Source organism: Echeneis naucrates, chromosome 10 (genome assembly GCF_900963305.1).
Source record: "Echeneis naucrates chromosome 10, fEcheNa1.1, whole genome shotgun sequence".
In the NCBI taxonomy this organism is placed as follows: domain Eukaryota; kingdom Metazoa; phylum Chordata; class Actinopteri; order Carangiformes; family Echeneidae; genus Echeneis; species Echeneis naucrates.
This window is the reverse complement of record NC_042520.1, coordinates 18,197,813-18,217,332: the sequence shown is the minus strand read 5'-3', so window position 1 is coordinate 18,217,332 and position 19,520 is coordinate 18,197,813. Positions and strand designations below refer to the sequence as shown.

The following is a 19,520-nucleotide window of genomic DNA, read 5'->3' as shown; positions in this document are numbered from 1 at the left end:
TCTGATTAATGCCTTGGAGAGGGGTCTTACAGAGCATCAGTGTTGATTACAGCTATTTGAAGAGAAGGAGCCATCAGGGATTTTCCTGACGGTGAGCAAGGGAGAGGTGAGAGAAGGTGTAAGGTGAGGAATTAAATGAAGAGAGAAACATTAATTATGAGATAAGATGAAGATTGTGTGGTCTCATTTAGCAGTAAGAGCAAACAGCCCTGTTGGGATGCATACACATCAGGATGTGGTAAATTTTCGTACAGCACACCTAAGCCCTCAAAAATGCAGGAAGTCAGCCTTCTGATGTTATTCAAGTTTCTCTTCTACGGTTCATTCAACTTTCAATTGTTGACAGCAAAGTTACTCAAAGCGCCGCCCCACTGGTATAAGCAAGTGTAAAATCATACAGGGAACATTGACATGGTGTGCAAAATGAGCACATGCTCTGACAGGAAACGTATGAAAAGGATCTACATGTGGAGGAGGAAGCATAATGTCTGCCTGTATGGGAGTTCCATTTATACTTGAGAACTTTTACACCCACACAGCCACAGCACGTGCACACAGGGTTGAATTTGGTACACACACACAGACACACATATGCACACACAAAGATTGCCAGCAGCCAGTGGAAGAAGTCATTCAATCTGCCCTCCCATATCCCCAGGCTCAGTGGGTGTTAATGATATGGACTGACATATTATTACAGCATCTAAATGATGCTAGCTGTAGCTGATTATGGCCTATGGCATTTTTGTACAAAGTAAAGGTGTGTGACTGACAAATGAATGTAGACAAATAGACAGGTTCACCTGCACAACTGGCCCCTATGAGGGACTCTGGCCATAAATAAAGTCAACCATGTTAGATGGGCAAGGCCTGGAGGGTTCACTAACTGCTACAGTCCAACTGTAAGTGAGACTGAATAACACTCACAGTATTTAGCTGGCTGTGTGGTTTACTATTCCCTTTTATCATTCCTCCCTGAGAACAGACAAAGCTGCTTGTATGTGAATGTGTGGGTACATGTGAACGTGTGTGTGTGTGTGCGCTGGGCCGGGTGTGAATGCGTGTGCATGCATGAGTTTGGTGAAAAAGCTAGGTAAAATATAAGGTATGGTAGTTAATAACGTTGTGCACATATGCAAATATAGAGAGGATAAATCAGAGTGTCTGCAGATGAGAAATTCACACTCTCAACCACCCACACACTTGCATGCACATGCAACTTTTGTGAGGACACAGAGGGTGGAAATTAAATCCGTAAACTCAATCTCAGCACTGAGAAACGACCCTATGCACTAAACTGATTGTGTGTGTGTGTGTGTGTGTGTGTGTCTGTGTGTGTGTGTGTGTGTGTACTTGTGTTCAAATGTGGAAGTGCGTTTGTGTGTTTACTCTGTACATTTCACATCACACTCTGCTCTCTGATCTATGACACAAACATCCATGAACAGCAGCATTCTAGGAGTAGCAGTACACACAATTTTCCCCAATCAAACATTTAGCATCAATCAATTTGAGATAGCACCATAAACGAGAATGAGCGTGTATTTCTGGTAGATCTTTGGTAAGCAGAAATAATTCATACTTCTTGTAATTAATTATTCATTAAAGCCCCACAGAACAGACAGTGGCTTAGTAATTAAGTCTGAATCATACACTGTGGCCCAGCTAATTATCAACCAATATAAGTTTGTTAACATATTAACCCTTATTAATTAATTATTGATAGCTGCCTTTTCTTTCTTTATTTTTTATTTTTTTGATGGTACTTACAAACTCCACATGTATATGGTGAGGCCAGACAGTGGGAGCACGTCAAGAACTCGAGGGGAGCCTTTGCAATAGTTGCACTTAAATTTTTGTGCTTTTTTGTGTGTGGGAAAATGACTTGGCAGTAATTGACTTGTTTGATAGCAAAATAGAGATCCAAAGCAATCACATGAGCAGCAGACAAACTCAATTATAAAAGCAATTGAAATGCTTGGGACTGAAAAAGTCCATGAAAGGCTGAGGGGTTCGGATCAGTGCAAAGCAGCTGCAGATTATGTTGCACTGTTTAGAACGTCAAACAAACACAAGGGGGTCCATCAATAGAGGCTCTTTTTACCAAACACACCATCACAACAACACGCCAGCGAGGCTTTGCTGTGGCGAAGAGAGGAAATGGGATTGGATGGGAGGAAACAAATGCTTTAATGACTGAAAAAGTGAAAAAGAGATGCTAAACTATTATGGATTGCCAATCTTTATGCGCAGCTTCCACCCAAACACAGTTCCCTGCATACAGAGACATCACAGCAAGCCAGATGCATCACCCGAGCATTCAGTGTCACAGAGACTTGGCTTTGCAACCATTTCTGATGCTTGCCTCCAAATTTTCCAAAAGAACAGAGTGAGTGCTTCTCTGGTTTGCTTGAGAGCTGCAGGTGATAATGTTACCCAGGCGCAAACATTTATTGGCTCCGTTTTCCCATTCCCATAACAAAAGCTGACCCCTCCCGCCACCCCCTGAGCAGGCAGGTTGAATTGGACTGCCAAACCAAACTGTGACTGCCTCTATCACTCTTCTTATTCATCACTCTGTCAGTGTGCTTAAAGAATCAAGGTAGAAATCACCTGCATGGGCACAAGTTCACTATCTCTCCCCTCATCAGAACCTCATCCACTCCCCCTGACCGAGACAAATGCTTCCATCTGTATGAGTGTGTGTGTGTGTGTGTGTGTCTCGGGCATTCACCTCGAAAAAATGCAATTTATTCTTCCATAGTGGCATTGCTCAGCTCCTCCTGTCACCTTGCCAGCCAACCAGTTGAGGTTGACGGGCCAGCTGCCAGTAGGGGCCATCTCAACCAGTTAAAGGGACACGTGTGTCACATTTCCCATCATCATGTTGTCGCTGACAGCCTGACATACTTTTGACAAGACACCAGTAACTAACTCAATGCACTGGGTGAAAAAGAGTATATCCTGGGATCCAGAGGCTGTCAATCAAAAACAAGCATGCACAAACACACAGACTCCCACAAACGTATCACCTTTGATGCACAGACTCAGCCTTTGGCCTTCAGCCTGCATCTCTTATTGACTCAGGACTTCATTACACACACAGCGAGCTTCAGTAATCTCTCTGAAGCTACCCTACACACTCTGACTACAAACAAGGAAGCTGTCAGTCTGTATACTGTTCTATCTAATACATTACTTGAATAGAACACATTTTACAGGTAGAGCCTTGTTATAAGTCAGCATAAATTTGCCTCTACTACACCCACTGGCTATATTTTATTTGGTCCTTCGAAAATCTTGGCAGTGGGCTCATTATTTCCTCCCAGAATATTTGAGTCTTCCATTGGCCCATAGTGATTAGGACGCAGACTCCCTACTTACTGAGATGGATCCCTGTTTTGTTTAAAGAGGTCCAGGACTTATCCAGCCACAAGACCGCATGGCAACAAGCTTAATACAATGATCCACTGCCATCCAGTTGGAAGCCAAGTGAAGCTTTGACAAATCATCCAACTTTTTTTTTTTTCTTCTTCTTCAGATGTTTGGCTCAAAATGAAAACAATCAAAGTCAACTTCAAAAAATGTGTTTTGCAGCTTCTTTGATCTCATCTTAACCTTAAGAATTCCAGATTACTCCAGTCTGAGGGTCAGGACTGATCCCGGCAAACATGGTTTGATTAGTTTTGAGTAAAATCAGCAACTATTTTGAGTTTTGCTGGATTCATATGTTAGTGTTTGACAGCGGAGTCCTCATTCTGTCTGGAGGGCGCTGTCTCATCACATTCCAGAGTACCTTTACCAGAAACACATTTTTTCAAATGCTTGAATGACCTATGTCTACATTTCCTGACAAGAAGTCTCTTGTGCAAGTGAAATAATGATTACACAGAAGCAGAGTGACCTTGTTAGAGCTCTTACAGGACTTTTACACCAAAAGATTTATTTCAATGCTGCGGTGAGCAACATTATGTGCACACTTACTCATTGTCCACATTTTCACTTGATTTTTACAGTTCATATTTAACTAAATTGGCCTTTTAAAATTGAACTCAATTGATTGTCACTCTTACAGAAGTTATGATAACAAAAAGTTTTGGAATAGAAATAACTTTTTTGTGCCTCTTTAAATTCAAAAGAGTTATGTAACTGTAAATACAAATGACACTGGAATGAAAAAAAAAGAATCACTTCCACAGCAGACTGCACAGGTAGGAAAAAGCATAAAGTTTGTGTTTTAATGCAGTCTGAAACATCCAAGGTTGAGGTAGTGTTTTTCATCTTTCGTCCTCTCCTGTGTCAGCTATTAGCTCAGACATGCACGGTGGCAAACTATTTCGTTTTTTGTTGAAATCGGTCCTTCATTCATCTGTATTTGATTTCACTTAGATAAAAGAACATATTTGAAATAGTAACTACATCTCTATTTCAGCAGGTGACTCATAATGATATCTTAGTTGCATTTTAAAAAGCAAACATTAACGTACAAGGAACTATTTTATTTTAATCAAGATGCCAATGATAGTCTGACTCCTTATCATAACTGACTAGAGAAAAGAGGTGTTGGTCACATACACATATGGCAGACGGTCCAAAAGTCAGCAGTAAATACACTATACAAACAAGACAGGGACCATATCTTTGCAATTCTTGCTCCTATCATGTTGTTCAGTGTCTGGACAAGTCCTCCATGTACCTGTGTGTGTGCTGCGTACTCTTCTTGATGCTCTGTTGCTCAGCCCGCAGGGTTTGCTGCTGGCAGCTATATTATTAGCATTAGTGTTTGCAGAGAGGAGTTTCTGGCAGAACCTCATTTTGTGGCTGCTCAGTGATGCACGTCTGTTGCACTGGCCATTGTCGATCTTCTAATTATCATGGATGCTGCATTGATAAAACAAGCTGTGGTAGAAATACCATGACCCAATGGCGTCTCACTGTTTTGCATTATCATAGAGTGTGCTACTGTGTGCCTTGCTGTGTGATTAATTCATGTGTATATCATTAATGCAGGAATGTCCAGGGGCAAAGACAAAAGCTTGGTCAATGTGGAATGAAACAGAGGAGCAGGCTGTTGAAAATCGCGCACACATATGCACAGGCTCACATATACACAGTGAATCTTGGAGATGAAAACACACTATGACTTATCTGATGCCCTTGTTTTGCGAAGTAGTGCTCTGTTTAAACCAACAGAAACAATGATAGTTGACCCTCTGGGAGGGAAGGCAGCCACAGGGCCAGTTTAATATGCAGATTAGGTGTGGGACTGCTGCTGCATGCTGCAGGATTTAGATGCAAAATACTGAGTTCTCCCTCTCTCTCTCTATTTATCCATTTCATCCACTCTCTTGTTCTCTCATTCCCTTCATTCCCCATTTTTCTCTATTAATTTCATATTATTTTTGTTCTCTGTTGCACACAATTTCTCTCTCGCTCTGCGACTCTTTTGGTTCCGAGCTCCCTCTTTTTCTCTATCAATTTAATCCTCTCTCCTTCTCCCTTTCTCTATTTTGTGAGATGTAACAATCACTCTGCCCTAAATGCTATGGGAGCCAGAGGTAGAATAACAATGGCATATTCATTCCAAAGTTATAACACAAAGCAGCAGGCATGGAGGCTACAGCCCTAGGAGACCTCATAACGTCACTACTGCAGCCAGCAAATACAGTTTAGGAAGTGGCAGATTCGGGAAATGTGAAAAGCAAGCTGCAGTGATTAAGGCAGTGCAGTTAAAGGACACAACCACTCGAATGATTCCACTGGAAGAGTGGAAGCAGGGGGCTGGTGTTCGCTGAGTTAATGGTGAGAGTATGGGCTTGCTGACAACATTGAACGCTTGATTCACACTGATGAAACAAACTGGGAAACGCTCCTTTGCACATTGGCAATGTTTTCAGACATTTCTGTAAATGAGATCGGCGCCCAACGTGCGAAGCTATTCCTCCACCTGAGCCACTTACACGTCAACCACCAGCCAAGAGAGTTACTGTACAGCACCGAGCCTGGCTGGAGTTCTGTGGCTGAGCAGCGATGTGCTGCGCAAAGCAGCATTTAACCCTGACTGTTCAACATGCTAATAACCGCGACCATGTCTTATATCCCATTGCTTCATTCAGTGCCCCGGCCTTGCTATCTCAACTCTGATGGCATGCCTCGCAGCTCTGGGGCTGAGTGAGATGAGGACAAATGTGTCTGTCTGTGCGGGGAAGAGAGAGACAGAAAGAAAGCAGAAGAGAAGCGAGGGAGAGAGGCAAGAGGGAGAAATGTGGTGGCAGCATGTCAGCTTTTGATAAGGGCATTAGTCTGCCCCCTGTGGGTCAGAGCCAGAGACTGACACTGCAAGTGCTCACACACTCACACACACACACACACACACACCTCCCTGTGGATGTCAGCTTTGCTGTTGGGGACCAGTCAACAAAAAAACAGATACAACCTGCACATGGCAAAAAAACAACAACCAAACTCTCAATCACTGGAGTCGCTCTTAACTCTGTCCAAACAAACACATCAAACACAAGAAGTATATTTTTATGTTCACATATCTATTACTCACTAAATGTGCATAAAAAGAAAGAAAATCCCCCTTCATGTTGCGAACAGAAGCGACCAGCCAAGGCTGCTGGTTCCTGTGGGATTGACGGCTCTTTCATGTCTGACATGGGATCCATCCTAAACGGAGCAAGGCCTTTTATTTACCGCACTAATTGACTGCAGAAGCAGATGTGCAGCCAGCTCTAACAATGCCCCAGATCTTGTAATCATAAGAGAGTGTTTGAAGGACACAAGATAATCCCACCAGTTTACGCAATGGAGAGGCTGCAAACTTGGGCAGTGGCAGAGTACTCAACAGTGCTGCAACATTGTTGGCCAAATTAAAATTGTGGATTACTATTTAACATTTGTTTGCCGTGTTGTAACAATATTATGTGTCACTGAAGGCCTACTGCAGCTATGTCAACATTTGGGCACAGGGATGATTCATCAATAAGACAGGGGGAGGGATAGAAAATGAGATGGAGGGAGCGGGGAAAATGAAGGAAGGCTCTAATTTGGTGCGGGGAGCTCACTAGAGGACACAAGACAAGATCAATGCTGGAGAATCACAGAGCCCCAGCTTCAAAAAAAGAAAGGGACAGATATTTCTCTGTGAAGTCTACCACTCATTACTGTTGGTAAGAGGGTGTGAGGAGGAGAAAGCGTGTTGGCTGCGGCAGATGGATGACAGGGAACCAGGGGGCTCCAGGCAGAAATCTCCAGAGCTTTTATAAGAGGGGGTTGGATGGAGCAAAATGGCTACAGACGAGAGTCTGTGAAGTGCAGTGAGTCAAAGAGTATAAAATACCTGACCGTGAGAGAACAGGGAGTCATGGGATAGAATGTCCTATTACTGTTTAAAGGCACACATACAGCATGTTCTCTGGCATTAGGGCCACGAACACTGCGATCAAGTTCTTCTGATCATCCATCAAATTGTAACAGAAATCTGCTCCAACAGCGTTTTTCTCTATTCAACTTCTTTTTTCCTTTCCCATCTGTATGAACTTATGGGAACGTTCAGGGAAATAAATATCAAAGTCCTGTTATCAAATCTGGACCTCCTTTGTGTTTAGACTCAATGACATTTGAAGAGTGGAGACACTTCTACTCTACATTTGTTTATTGTGCTCCATATCGACTGGCTGTCGGCCTCTAACTGAATTGCATGTACAGGCTGAGTGTGATGGACAGGATGGGCCATGTAGGAACTGTGGGTGCAGCCTGAGTGACAGGCCTCTGGCTAAAACTCTTTTGCGACCTGGGAACCAAAAGGTAGCCAGGTGTGTGGGTGTGACTATGTTAGAGCGGTGAAGCTCTGGCAGCACAAGCCCATTCTAGTCTGATTATGATATCAACTATACAGTGTCCTAATTCCACAGATGTTGGGCAGTAAAATAATGAAAACAAGTTCAATAATAATCTTTTTCAATCTGGGTGGACCAAGCTGGTCACAACACTGTATCAAGAATGAACAGGAACTGCAGCATGACTGTGTGAAAGTTTCATTTCAAAGTGGCTAGATTCCAAGAGGGAGGGACCTGGACTGTCTTCTGCTTCCCTTCAATAAACGAATCTGGTTCAACTTTTTGCCGTGCATGGACACTTTGATGACATTTATGAATGATAGATGAATGCTGCTGTTCCCTTCTTCCTGACTTTTTCTCAGTTCAACCCCTTGTCCTTTTTTCAAATTTGCATTCACAGTCATGGTTGTCAAGCATATATATATATATATATCTGTGTGTGTCGCTTTTTGTAACTTTGCTTCACATTTGACTTGCTGTCTAGCTGCCAGCGGCTTCCTGTTTATTGATGCTGCATGTGTAACATATGTGAAAAAATTTATTCACCTCTGATGGCTAGTTTTACTTAAAAAAACACCAACAACAAAAAAAACTCCAAAATTGCTCATTAGAAAGTCAAAACTAATTGGAAGCTTGTGTAAAGCAGAATCTAAATATTTAATACTTCAAATTTAAGGAATGCTATATTTCTGCGGTAGACATTGTGTTCCCTCAGCCGTAGTCTCCTTGATTTGAAATAAATCTAAAAGGCAACGTCATTTGCTTTAATTTCAATCAAGACACATTGTGAGTTTTGTACACATTTTTATCCAAAAAACAGTTTTGAGTTTTCACCAATCCATCCATCCTATGTTTACAAAAAATAGGACATGTCATAAATAAAAAACAAACATTATGTAGAATAAAATAAAAGCCACACATATTTGTAATATTTGTGTATTGTTTGAATATTGAATATATGACGTCGAAGCATAGATGTCGGAATAAGGGTGTTTAGTTTGGCATTGGTTATGAGCACAGCAAAAAACAAGTTCATTCATTATTTTGACTATTAAGTTAATAATGAAATAAATAATGAAGTATTGTTTATCTCTTAACACCACAGCCTTGATGATTTCAATGTTTTAGCCCATCATTATCCAAAATTCAAAGGTGCACTTGAGTTATATATCTTACTTCTAGAGGCCAGTACAGTGAACAAAAAAACTTTCCCCTGGGTGACGATGCCTTATTAATGCCAGAAATCAGAAGACACAAGTACGACCAGCTAACAGGCAGGGCAAAGGAATAGAAATGTAGAACAGCAGCAGGAAAGATACATTGCTGGAATCCGCTCCTGTCAGCTAATAAGTAAGGCTAGAATGATTAACCAATTCAAATCCACACTCCAGGCTTAATGTCTGAAATATATGTGCATTAAATCAAATAGCTTGAAGTGAGCTAAAGCTAGGAGGGAATCACAGCTGAATCTGCCGACTTCTCTGCATTAGAAAAGCTTAAAATGACGGGAATATTTTGGTTAAGTTTAGTGCCTACAAGTACCATTTTCTCCCATAAGCCAGGGGAAGCCATGCTTACCCCATTAGTTGGGCTATCATTGTCATTTTAATAAAAAGATCAAATAACTTGTCCTGTTATGACAATTGCTGTATTTTAATCTTGTTCTAATGGCTAGCTCCTGTTCGTTTTCACTGAACATATTCAAATTACTGAAACAGTCTTCCACTAAATGGCAAAGAGTGCAATTGTAGGTCATCTGTATAATATATGTCTGTGCCTGCCATCTGTGTGGATTTTGCATGTCTTCTTAATGTCTGTGGGGGCTTTCTCCGTGTACTGCAGCTTCCTCCCACAATCCAACGAGACGCAGGTTAATTGGTGACTCTAAATTGCCCGCGGGTGTAAGTGAGACCGTGATGGGTTGCCATCCCACCCTGTTGCCTGTGACCCTGCTCTGGATTACCTGCTCTGTGTGCTGAATCGGTGCTGCCTAGCTGTGACGATCCAGGAGAAGAAAGCAAACACAGCCCACTCAGGCTCGCTGTACTTTTGAACTCACTCTGCTTTTCTCAGACTACAGGTGATCCAGGTTTTGTGGAGTTTTGTGCAGCTCAGAACAGACTTTTCCACTTCCAGAGCTTTAATTGTCACTTGTTGTGGACCACAAAGTTGGCAGTACACAACATTTTTACACGGTAAACATTTTCACATTTAACCAAGAATAGTACTGGGGCAGCTAACAGCATTTATAATGGATTTAGTCCTTTAACATGGAAGCCTTGAGAATGGGCCAGCACACACAACCGCAGGGAACACCTGAATTACAGCCCCGAATATCTGTGATATTACCAAGACTTGCAGTTTTCTTTTCACACAGCAGAAAATCTGCTGTGTGAAAGGTCTTGCAGTGGTTTGGCAGACAAGGAAGGCTTGTTTCTTTTTTGCAAAAACAACAGACATGAATTACATAAAAAAAAAAAAAAAAAACTTTGCCTTTAATTACATTGACTTAATTTTTTCCATCAACGATAATTACTGAAGAGTGAAAAAAGAATGTTGCTTGGTTAAATCAATTTTGATTTATAAAAACCACGGTAACAGGGTGGAGCAGTAGAAATGGGCCCAACGAGCGTGAATCCGTCAATCCATCATGCCTAGCGACAGCAGCACAAGCTGCCGGTTGGAAATGTGATGGTATGTTTTTGTGGCAGTGCACAAAAGTTTAGGAATTAAATTAGTAGGAGAACAAATAAATGTCTGCTAGTCAAAACATAACAATGAGCCACAACATTTATACTTACGTTGTGCTTACACTGAAGGAAATGCTTCCTGTATAAACATTTAGATTTGAATAATAAAGACAGTCAGCGCAGTCATTTTTTCAGCAAATTTAACCATCAGTGGAGATTAATCATAATAGCCTTTTCACTATGCTTGCAATCTGATAATTAACAGTTTATACATAATTCATATTGTGGGGAATCAGTCCAAAATGAAAGAATGTCTCTGAACAAGAGCAAGCATTAGGCATGTTTCTGACTATAAAATGTCCCTGAGCAAAGACACGTCCCAAGAGAACATTGCAGACACTGGTCATGTCTCTATGATGATTTATTTTGTGACCAACTTTATTTGGACGATGACAAACTTTATAAAAACTATACTTCATGGAGAATGACATTCAAAGCACACAGACAGAGCAGAGAGACAGTGTTGGAGTTGTCAAAGTGACTTTTTATGAGATTCCAATAGTAGTGTCTGTGTGTCCCATGAGGCTTTTAAAACAAGTATTGCACTCGACGTTCTGAACTACATGCAAATCACATTTTGGTAATTTTGGTTGTTTTTTTGTTTTTTGTTTTTTTTTTTTTTTTGTCATGAAATCAGATTAAAACCTTCTGTGTAATGAGCTGCTCCAATACTAAAATCCTGACCTTCAGAAATTTGGTCAAAGCCCAGTCCTGCAGCTATAGGTGCACTGAATATTTCTGAAAACTGCTCAGTGAGTACTGATCATTCATCTACATTTATTTTGGCCTGGAGGGATAATAAGCATAGTCCATGCTGATGCTAAGACTGTGTAGTCAACATAAATTTATTGGAGTAGTGAGCTATTTATATGCAGTGTTTTTGTTCCCATACCTCGAGGGTTATTGAGTGCAGCCTCAGTGGCCTTCCTGCCCTCTCCACAGTGGCTCTGGTCAAACGGCAGACATTGCTCCCCAGTCCCGGCCACCACCTCCAGATTACGTGACGGGTCTTTTGGCTGTCCGAGGTTCCGTACCCGGTACACTCTGCGACTGCTGGTGTCCGACACATACAGCACCTCCCCCATGGGGTCCATGGCCAGGTAGTACTTGTGAGCAGGGCTGGTGCTAGTAGGAAAAGTTTCATGTGGTTAATCAAGGTCAGCAAAGTTTGAAATCAGAAAAATCTTTGATGAGGTATGTAAAATAGACCATGACGCGCTAACAGCAAATTACAGTGTTTTTCTTCAAGGACAAAGCGCACTGACCAAAATCTATGCCTCCTTAATCCCTGATAAAATACAGTTTAAATGTACGTATATTGACAGCGAGAAAGGCTTATTTTAGGAAATTCTAATATTACTCTATATTCCCAACTAGAAAACACCATCAGCTGCAGTCAAGGCATTTAGCTGCAATAGGATCATCCAAGTGAATAAGCATTAATTTGAGAAACTCCAGCAGCCTGTGCTGAACAACAAGACTGATCTCTTTGAATTTAAATAATACAGATGGCCGCAGCCACAGCAGCTGAATAATACCCCTAAGTGATTTCCCCAGCCTTAGGATTTTGCATCTGTAAGTTTGTTAAGAATAATTTATTAATAAGATTATGAATTCAAAGTATTAAACCATGTTCCTTGTATGCTCCTGCTAACACCAATAATCCCATGCACTGAAACCAACCTGGGCTAATCTCTGCATGCTTAAAAATACTACATTATAACCAAATCAAATAAAAGAAAAAAACATTTTCCATTCACATTCTGTGTCAGTAAAACAAAAAAATCTACAGTAATTCTTTGCAGATCACCTGTTCAAGAGAAAAACAGTGCCCCTGGATCCAAAGCTCCAATAAGGGTCTCACTAATGTGCTCCACCTTTGTGCTGCATAAAACATGATAATACTTATGTCAAGCTAAACACCCAGTTATTCGTTATTTTATGGTAGAGCTAGTCACTATAAAAACAAAACAAAAATTGTCTTTTTCCTAAAACTGAATTTAGGTTACTCTGGAAAATAACAATTACATAACAACAGCAAAGAAGTGCACTAAAGCTACAATGCTCACTCAAAAAAAGCAGATTATTCTTCTTCTCTTTGGTTGTATAAGGCCCACCTGTATTATCTTTACAACAAACTTGTCAGGATTAACGTATTTACATGTCAGGCAGTGATAAGGACCCTGGTGTATAAATGTTTGTGCAGGCTGAAGGTGGAGACATTATCATGTTACTGTAATGGCTAAATCAAGCCAAAAGCTGCTGTATTTTTCTGTTACATAATGGTGTTATGGGTGATGTTAAATAATTTTTTATGTGCGTATTTTTATGTGGTTTTTGTAATTATGTAATATACCAGAAATATTAAATGTTACCCTTCATTCAGTTCTTTCTTCTGTCTCTTTGGAGTTGAAATAAAGCAAACTATACAGAGCAACAGTAACAAATAACAAAGGTCTGAGACCAGAATGAAACCCAGAGCATTTTCATTCATCTTCTACCGCTCATCAGTTTCCGGGTCACAGGGGGTGCTGGAGCCAATCCCAGCTCACTCTGGGTGAGGGCGGGGTCACCCTGGACAGGTCACCAGTCCATCACAGGGCCAACACACAGAGACAGACAGAGACCAACAACCACTCACACTCACACTCAGACCTATGGCCAGTTTAGAGACCAGTTAACCCAGACATGACGTCTTTGGATGGTGGAAGGAAACCGGAGTACTTGGAGGAAACCCACGAAGGCATGGGGAGAACATACAAACCGGGTCTGGGAATCAAACCTGCAACCTTCTTATTGTGGGGCCACTGCACTAACCACTATTCCACCATGCATTTATATGACTACGTTTAACTGAACTGCTCATTGCTCGAGTTGTTATTTTAGTAAGAGTACTAGAGTAATCCGATGGTTCTAATGATGCTGTGTTTTGTCCTCAGTGTAAAGCCTGGATTACACCTGCACCAGCTGTGGCACGCCTTAAGAAATTGAACCCTGTCTCTCTCAACAACCTTTGTGATTCAACTAGACGCGTCGCATCATGTTTGACAAAAATTATGCACATAGAACCAGCAACATTATGAAGCATCCGGTCAATCTTCTACATAAAACATCCTTTACAGATTGTGTATGACATCAAGTCAGGTCTCCAGAAGTTTCACCGTGGACGGGTGGTAGAAGCACAAAGACCGAAGAAAAATGACCAAATTGGGAAGTCAACAAAATCACTCCGCTTCAGAAACACTCCTAATGGGCTATGAAGCCGTGCAGCAGAAGGATGGAAACGCGCTCACAGATGCGATGTCATGGGCCGTTGGAATCCAGGACAACATGCTCAGGCTCAAGCAGATGCACAATACACACCAATTTCTTTTAGCCTGTGGGGACTGGAAGCTTCGTGCTGACAGGGGATGCCAATACGCTGCATATAAGATGTGCCTTGCTTTCCTCCATACATGTGTTTAATAATTACACCATGGCCTTTTTTGTAAGAGAAACATGTTGTTCTCTTACTTGAGTTACCCTGAGATCCCGGAGAATACTTTTTCTCATCTGGGTCTGGTCAAAGGTTTCCTGCAGTTAAACTCAAAGACAACTCTTTAATAGTGTTTTTTCTTCAACTAGCCATTCAGTGAAAAATGCCTTTTGAGGGAAATTACAATGTCAAGAAAAATATTTCTTTTGTCACACTTGTCAGTATCACTTACTCTGTTTCACCATAAAAACCCTTTTGCTTTTTTCATAACATTTTCTCACATGTTACTAACAAGAGTTGATAAATGTCTTGCATTGGACCGTAATTGCAAACTAAAACTGTACTTTTTCAAGGATAAACTTCCTTCTGATATCAACAAGAAACTTCTGAAATGAGCAGAAAAAAAAAACAAAACATCACAATATAGGCAAGAGTGCTGTCAGTCATCTAGTCCATTAAGTGCATGACTGTTTTCAGAAGGCTGCACTGAGCTGCACATGCATAATTTAAGTTTGATCCTCAGAGAGTTTTTCACCGACTTCCGAAGTGTGCCACTACTCTGTGCTGTATATCATATTTGTTGGCCCTCTTGACGCAACCACCTACGTCACATGGTGCAAATGACTGATTACAAATAACTTCACCTGTCTTTTCCCAAATTAGATGCTCACAGCTCAGAATACATTTAGCCAGTGGACAGGAAATGAACAACAACAGGAACCACAACACTCTCTACTCCCTTGTTCCCTCCGCACATAATAACAAAAACAATGATCAGTTTATAGACGCAGTGATCTCGCTGTTCCTGTCTGTCTCTCCTGATCGAGCATCTGGGCTCACAGATAATATTGTAGAGGACTTCTTTCCCTATTTGCTTTACTCTTTGCTCAAACTCTTTAAGGGAGAGAATAGACAATGGTTTTACAGTGAGTACATCCCACATTGCCTCACTTTGGAGAGCACCTTGTTTCGATGCCCTGTTGGCTGATAGGCACTTTGGTGGGAAGAATGTGGAGTGAAAAGCTTTGAAAGTTGAATATAGATGAATAATTAATGTATTTGACTTGGTAGAACAATAGTATAGAATAAAAGGGAAACAGTAAAAAGCTGCTGTGGAGAAAAAGCAGGAAGCAGGAACAAAAGGAAAAAACCTCCAGGGTGAGGTGAGGGAACCCGGCATGCCTTCAGAAGAGTTTGGTTGCTACAGGCGAAGACCAGTGGTTCACCTTTTTTTTGATGCAGTTTCCCCGCCAGTGTGTAGGTGTATCGCCCTTTCAGTCGCTGTGCTCAAAATTTGAAGTGATTTTAGAACTGGAGGATATTTCACCATTGGTTATATTAAAGTGGATGTTTCGATACCTATTTTATACAATTCAACTTCAACTGAGTTGAATTTTAGTTAGTTAACCCTGAACCCATACCTCTTTGGAAGGCTATAACGTTCAACCATGTGTCTACGGGCCTGCTTTGAAAATGTTGCTAATATTTTCCAACAGCTATATATCCAAACACTTCTGCCAGCAATTAGACATTCATTCACAGTTTTGGCTTAATTAGATTTATCCCAGCTCACTCTGGGTGAGGGGCGGGGTCACCCTGGACAGGTCACCAGTCCATCACAGGGCCAACACACAGAGACAGACAGAGACCAACAACCACTCACACTCAGACCTACAGACAGTTTAGAGTCACCAGTTAACCAAAACATGATGTCTTTGAACATTTAAAATGAAGAAAAGAAAGGCAGCAGGCCCGGGAACTTAATCCGTGCCCTTCTTGTTGTGTGGTAACAGTGCTAACCACTGTGCTGCTGTTCTGCCTCATTTAACTTATCTTTTATTATATTTACTTATTTATAAATCTCATTTATTTTTACATAACAGATTTCAAATGGAAACGTTGATGTCAACAGGCAATAACAGGCATAATTTTTATCCTACTGCATTACCTGTAGTATTTCCTAAATATATACCCCGATCACTGTTCATACATATGAGTTCTTCCTTGGATTAAAACATTCTTGAATGTATGATTCATTTTAAATATTTGAAAATGCATTTTTCTATATTCAGGTCTCACTCGAAAACAAGATTTTAATAGCAATGTGACTTTATGATTGAAAAAAAAAGGAATAATAATACAATTAAATATTTATCCAATTCCATTTTTCATATTTCAACTTTTTATGCATTATTTTTATTTATTTATATTCATCCAGCTTGCTCATTATTCAAGCTACTTAACAATGTTTGTACTTACCCCTGGGCAAGGACAGAAGTAAAACTATCCTTGTTTGAGAATCACTGGTTTAGGTTTTCTTGTGGGTATTTAGTTTGTTTATCACATGTATGTTTACACTTTCTCACTTGGAGACATATATGAACACCCATCTAAACAGTGCAAGTATAAACATCCAGCCTTGTTTTCCTTTTTGCGTGCTTATAAACCCTGGCATGCTGGAGACACGATGTCATGAAAACCTTTCCATTTTTCAGTTTGGATAGGCTCTCTCTGTTTCCCTCTTACCGACACACACACACACAATCAGCTTGATATAACCCCAGATAGCGGTACACACATCTACAGACGAGCACACACAAACCCTTCAACATCTGTCCAATCTTTTGTCAAACATGGTGAATGGATGTCAAACCAACATCACAATGTCAAAGCCATAGCAGGCCTCACGTTTTTGTAGGCACAGCTCAGGAAGTGAATGAATCTTTCTCCAAACTGGGCTCTGCTAATCCTGTAAAAACTGGAAGCACAAGACGTTTTGGCTGATTTCCAATTTGCAAATGTAATATTGCCTTGTGAAATTTAAATGAGAATTTGATAGATCTGACGGCAGCCTGAGTAGATAAAGATTTTGGGTGTTTTGCCTTGTGTGCCTCTGTCAGCTTGTGTGTGTGCCCAATGTGGAGAAGTCAACTCGATCCAAATTGCAGCAAAGAAACCAGCATAAAGTACCATGAGAATGGTTGTGTTGCGTTTTCTCTTGACATATGTCTTTTGGGTATGTATGTGTACTTTCCTTTGTCAAGATATAAAAAGGGGGTATTAATCAACAATTCTCACCTGTGTCTGGTGTCCCGGTTCCTGATAATAAGCCATGAAGCAGCGTTTGAAAAGAGAGAAGGAAAGAGAAAGAAAGAACAATCATTTATGACACTTAAAATTTCATAGACTGCAATTCTCTTCTCATGAAGTAAGATTAGGGTTGATTTATACGACTGCATTGTTTCACAGTAAATATCAACCTAAACAGGAAGCTTTTTGGCATTTCCTTCCATAGGGAAGGGAGGTATCAAATACAGACACTGTGAAACCTCCGTCTGAACCAAGAATATTATTCAGAGCTGATAATAATAGCGAATGAAGGAGTAAAGTTACATAAGAACACATTACAGGACAAATGACTGTGCAATCCCATTGAGATTCTACGCTTGAGAAAGTACAGAAATAGAGACTGTAGCGCCTGCAGCACAGTAGGAGATGTCCTCGTCATAATCCACGGAAAAAAAAAATATCTTTGTTTCACAGCAAAGACTTTGAGCTCCCCTCACATCCTAAAGAGACAGATTAGAGTCTGTGATGCCTGAACCTCACATGCTCAGCCTTTGCATGAAGACAAACTTCAGAGTGTATTCTGTTGAGATCAAAAAGATCACAACCGCAGATGCTAACCTGAGCTAATACTCACCCATATCAGCCACATTCATTTTGTTTTAATTGTGGCTGAGTGATCCCTAACATCCCTAACAAGATCAGCCTAGTATGATCACATGCATACTCAACGAGACCACGAGACTCACTTAAGTTCAAGTATGGTTCTGGTGTATCCATCGGGATGGACCCTGCGGATAAAGTTGAAGTCCCCCACGTAGAGGGAGCCATCAGGGCCGCTGGCCAGAGCCACAGGCGCAAACAGCATCATGTCTCGGGCTGCACCGCTGCAGCTTGGACCACAGGGGACGCTTCGGTAGAAACCATTTCCCATTACGGTGCTGATGACGGGAGGCTGCTGGGAGAGGAAGACGTTCTCCCCGTTTCCCTTGTGAAGGATTCCTTGGGAGAGAGAAATGGAATAAATACCTTGCAGGCTCTTCTAACTATGATTGATGATATCCCACATGAACATAAAGTTTACTGCAAAAGTTCGAAGATGTTTGATTATTTCCCAAATAAGAGTTTCAGTGTTTTTTCTTGTATCTGAGCTCCTCTCATTGCTTTTTGGCTCGCTGAACATCACACACATTTCTGAAGCAATCCGGATTCAGCAATATTTGAATCTAAATGTGATGACAGCTGGTGGGCTGTTTACCTACTGACAATCACATTTAAGTAAATAATAATAGCTAATTAAGAAAGTTGCTTTCCCTCGACAACATTTTTATATTTTGTATTTATTAGGGAGAGCTGTGGTTCAGAAGCTAGAAGGTCGGTTCTCTCACTAATCAGAAGGTCAGTGGTTCGATCCCCACCCCTTCCAGCTTGCATCTCAAAACGTCCTTGGGCAAGTATATCCCATCAGTGTATGAATGTGGGAAAGAGATGAACTGTGTATACCGAAAACTGTCCATGTTTGTGTAAGCGGAAGTGATCAGTAGTGTGAAGCACTTCTGTGTGGTTGTTATTCAGTCTACAAATGAAGGTCAATATCCAACAATTATTTGAAGCAGTAGGTGGCTATTGATTTGCATTGTTGATGGAAGGACATAGTCATTCCACCTCGACTCCTCTTCTACATCCTGTATTGTCAGATAAAATCAATTAAAACATGTTTTGATGGAGCATTGGTGGACTTATTTATATAGGTACACTGAATATCATCAATAGTAGGAAGCAAGATTTCTTTGCAAAAAAAACAACCAAGTTGAATTCACTTCATTTCATTTATGCTTTTGAAACTTGAGTCAGGTTTGACAGCTCCACATGTCAAACACAAATAAAATACACATAAACACAATTCACAGGCATATGTCTGTTTATGTAATTTGTGGAGCTCTCCTCACCACTGCGTATGTTGAGGGTGTGGTGTTTGTCCAGAGACCAGCCGCCCAAGTTTGAAGGTATCAGTTCAAATCCTTGCATCAGGGCGGTCCGCCTCTCCCACTGGATGAAACCAGGGCATGACTCGTACTCGTAGCCGACCGATACTGAAACACAAACACACGCAAAAGGGGGCTTGATGCTATGCACAGTAATGGATTTGTGCGTTGCACCTGCTGAGTTTAACAATATAGTACGTGCAGCTAAATAACCGTGTTCGTACTTGACAGCAAGCTTTTACACAGAAACGCATGCACATGTTGATACACACATTTCCTATCGCTCTCAAAAACTACATTGTACTGTGTGGTGAACCAGATGAGAGGCCTGTAGCGAGCCCTCATCAGTGCGTGAGAGAGATCAGTGAGAAGTGGAGGCGTAATCAGGAGAAGCCTGTCT

At 41.1% G+C, this 19,520-nt stretch overlaps 1 protein-coding gene across 1 annotated transcript in view; it reads right to left on the bottom strand.

The window, feature by feature from the left end:
* The window catches only part of tenm1 (teneurin transmembrane protein 1), a 160,633-nt gene that overhangs the window by 27,443 nt on the left and 113,670 nt on the right, over positions 1-19,520 (bottom strand). Inside the window, exons 18-21 of the mRNA XM_029512069.1 lie at positions 19,085-19,228; positions 17,885-18,137; positions 17,148-17,168; positions 11,487-11,719 (exon numbers count right to left, since the gene is read on the bottom strand). Coding sequence (XP_029367929.1) covers positions 11,487-11,719; positions 17,148-17,168; positions 17,885-18,137; positions 19,085-19,228 — 651 coding nt within the window. The remainder of the gene's footprint in view (positions 1-11,486; positions 11,720-17,147; positions 17,169-17,884; positions 18,138-19,084; positions 19,229-19,520) is intronic.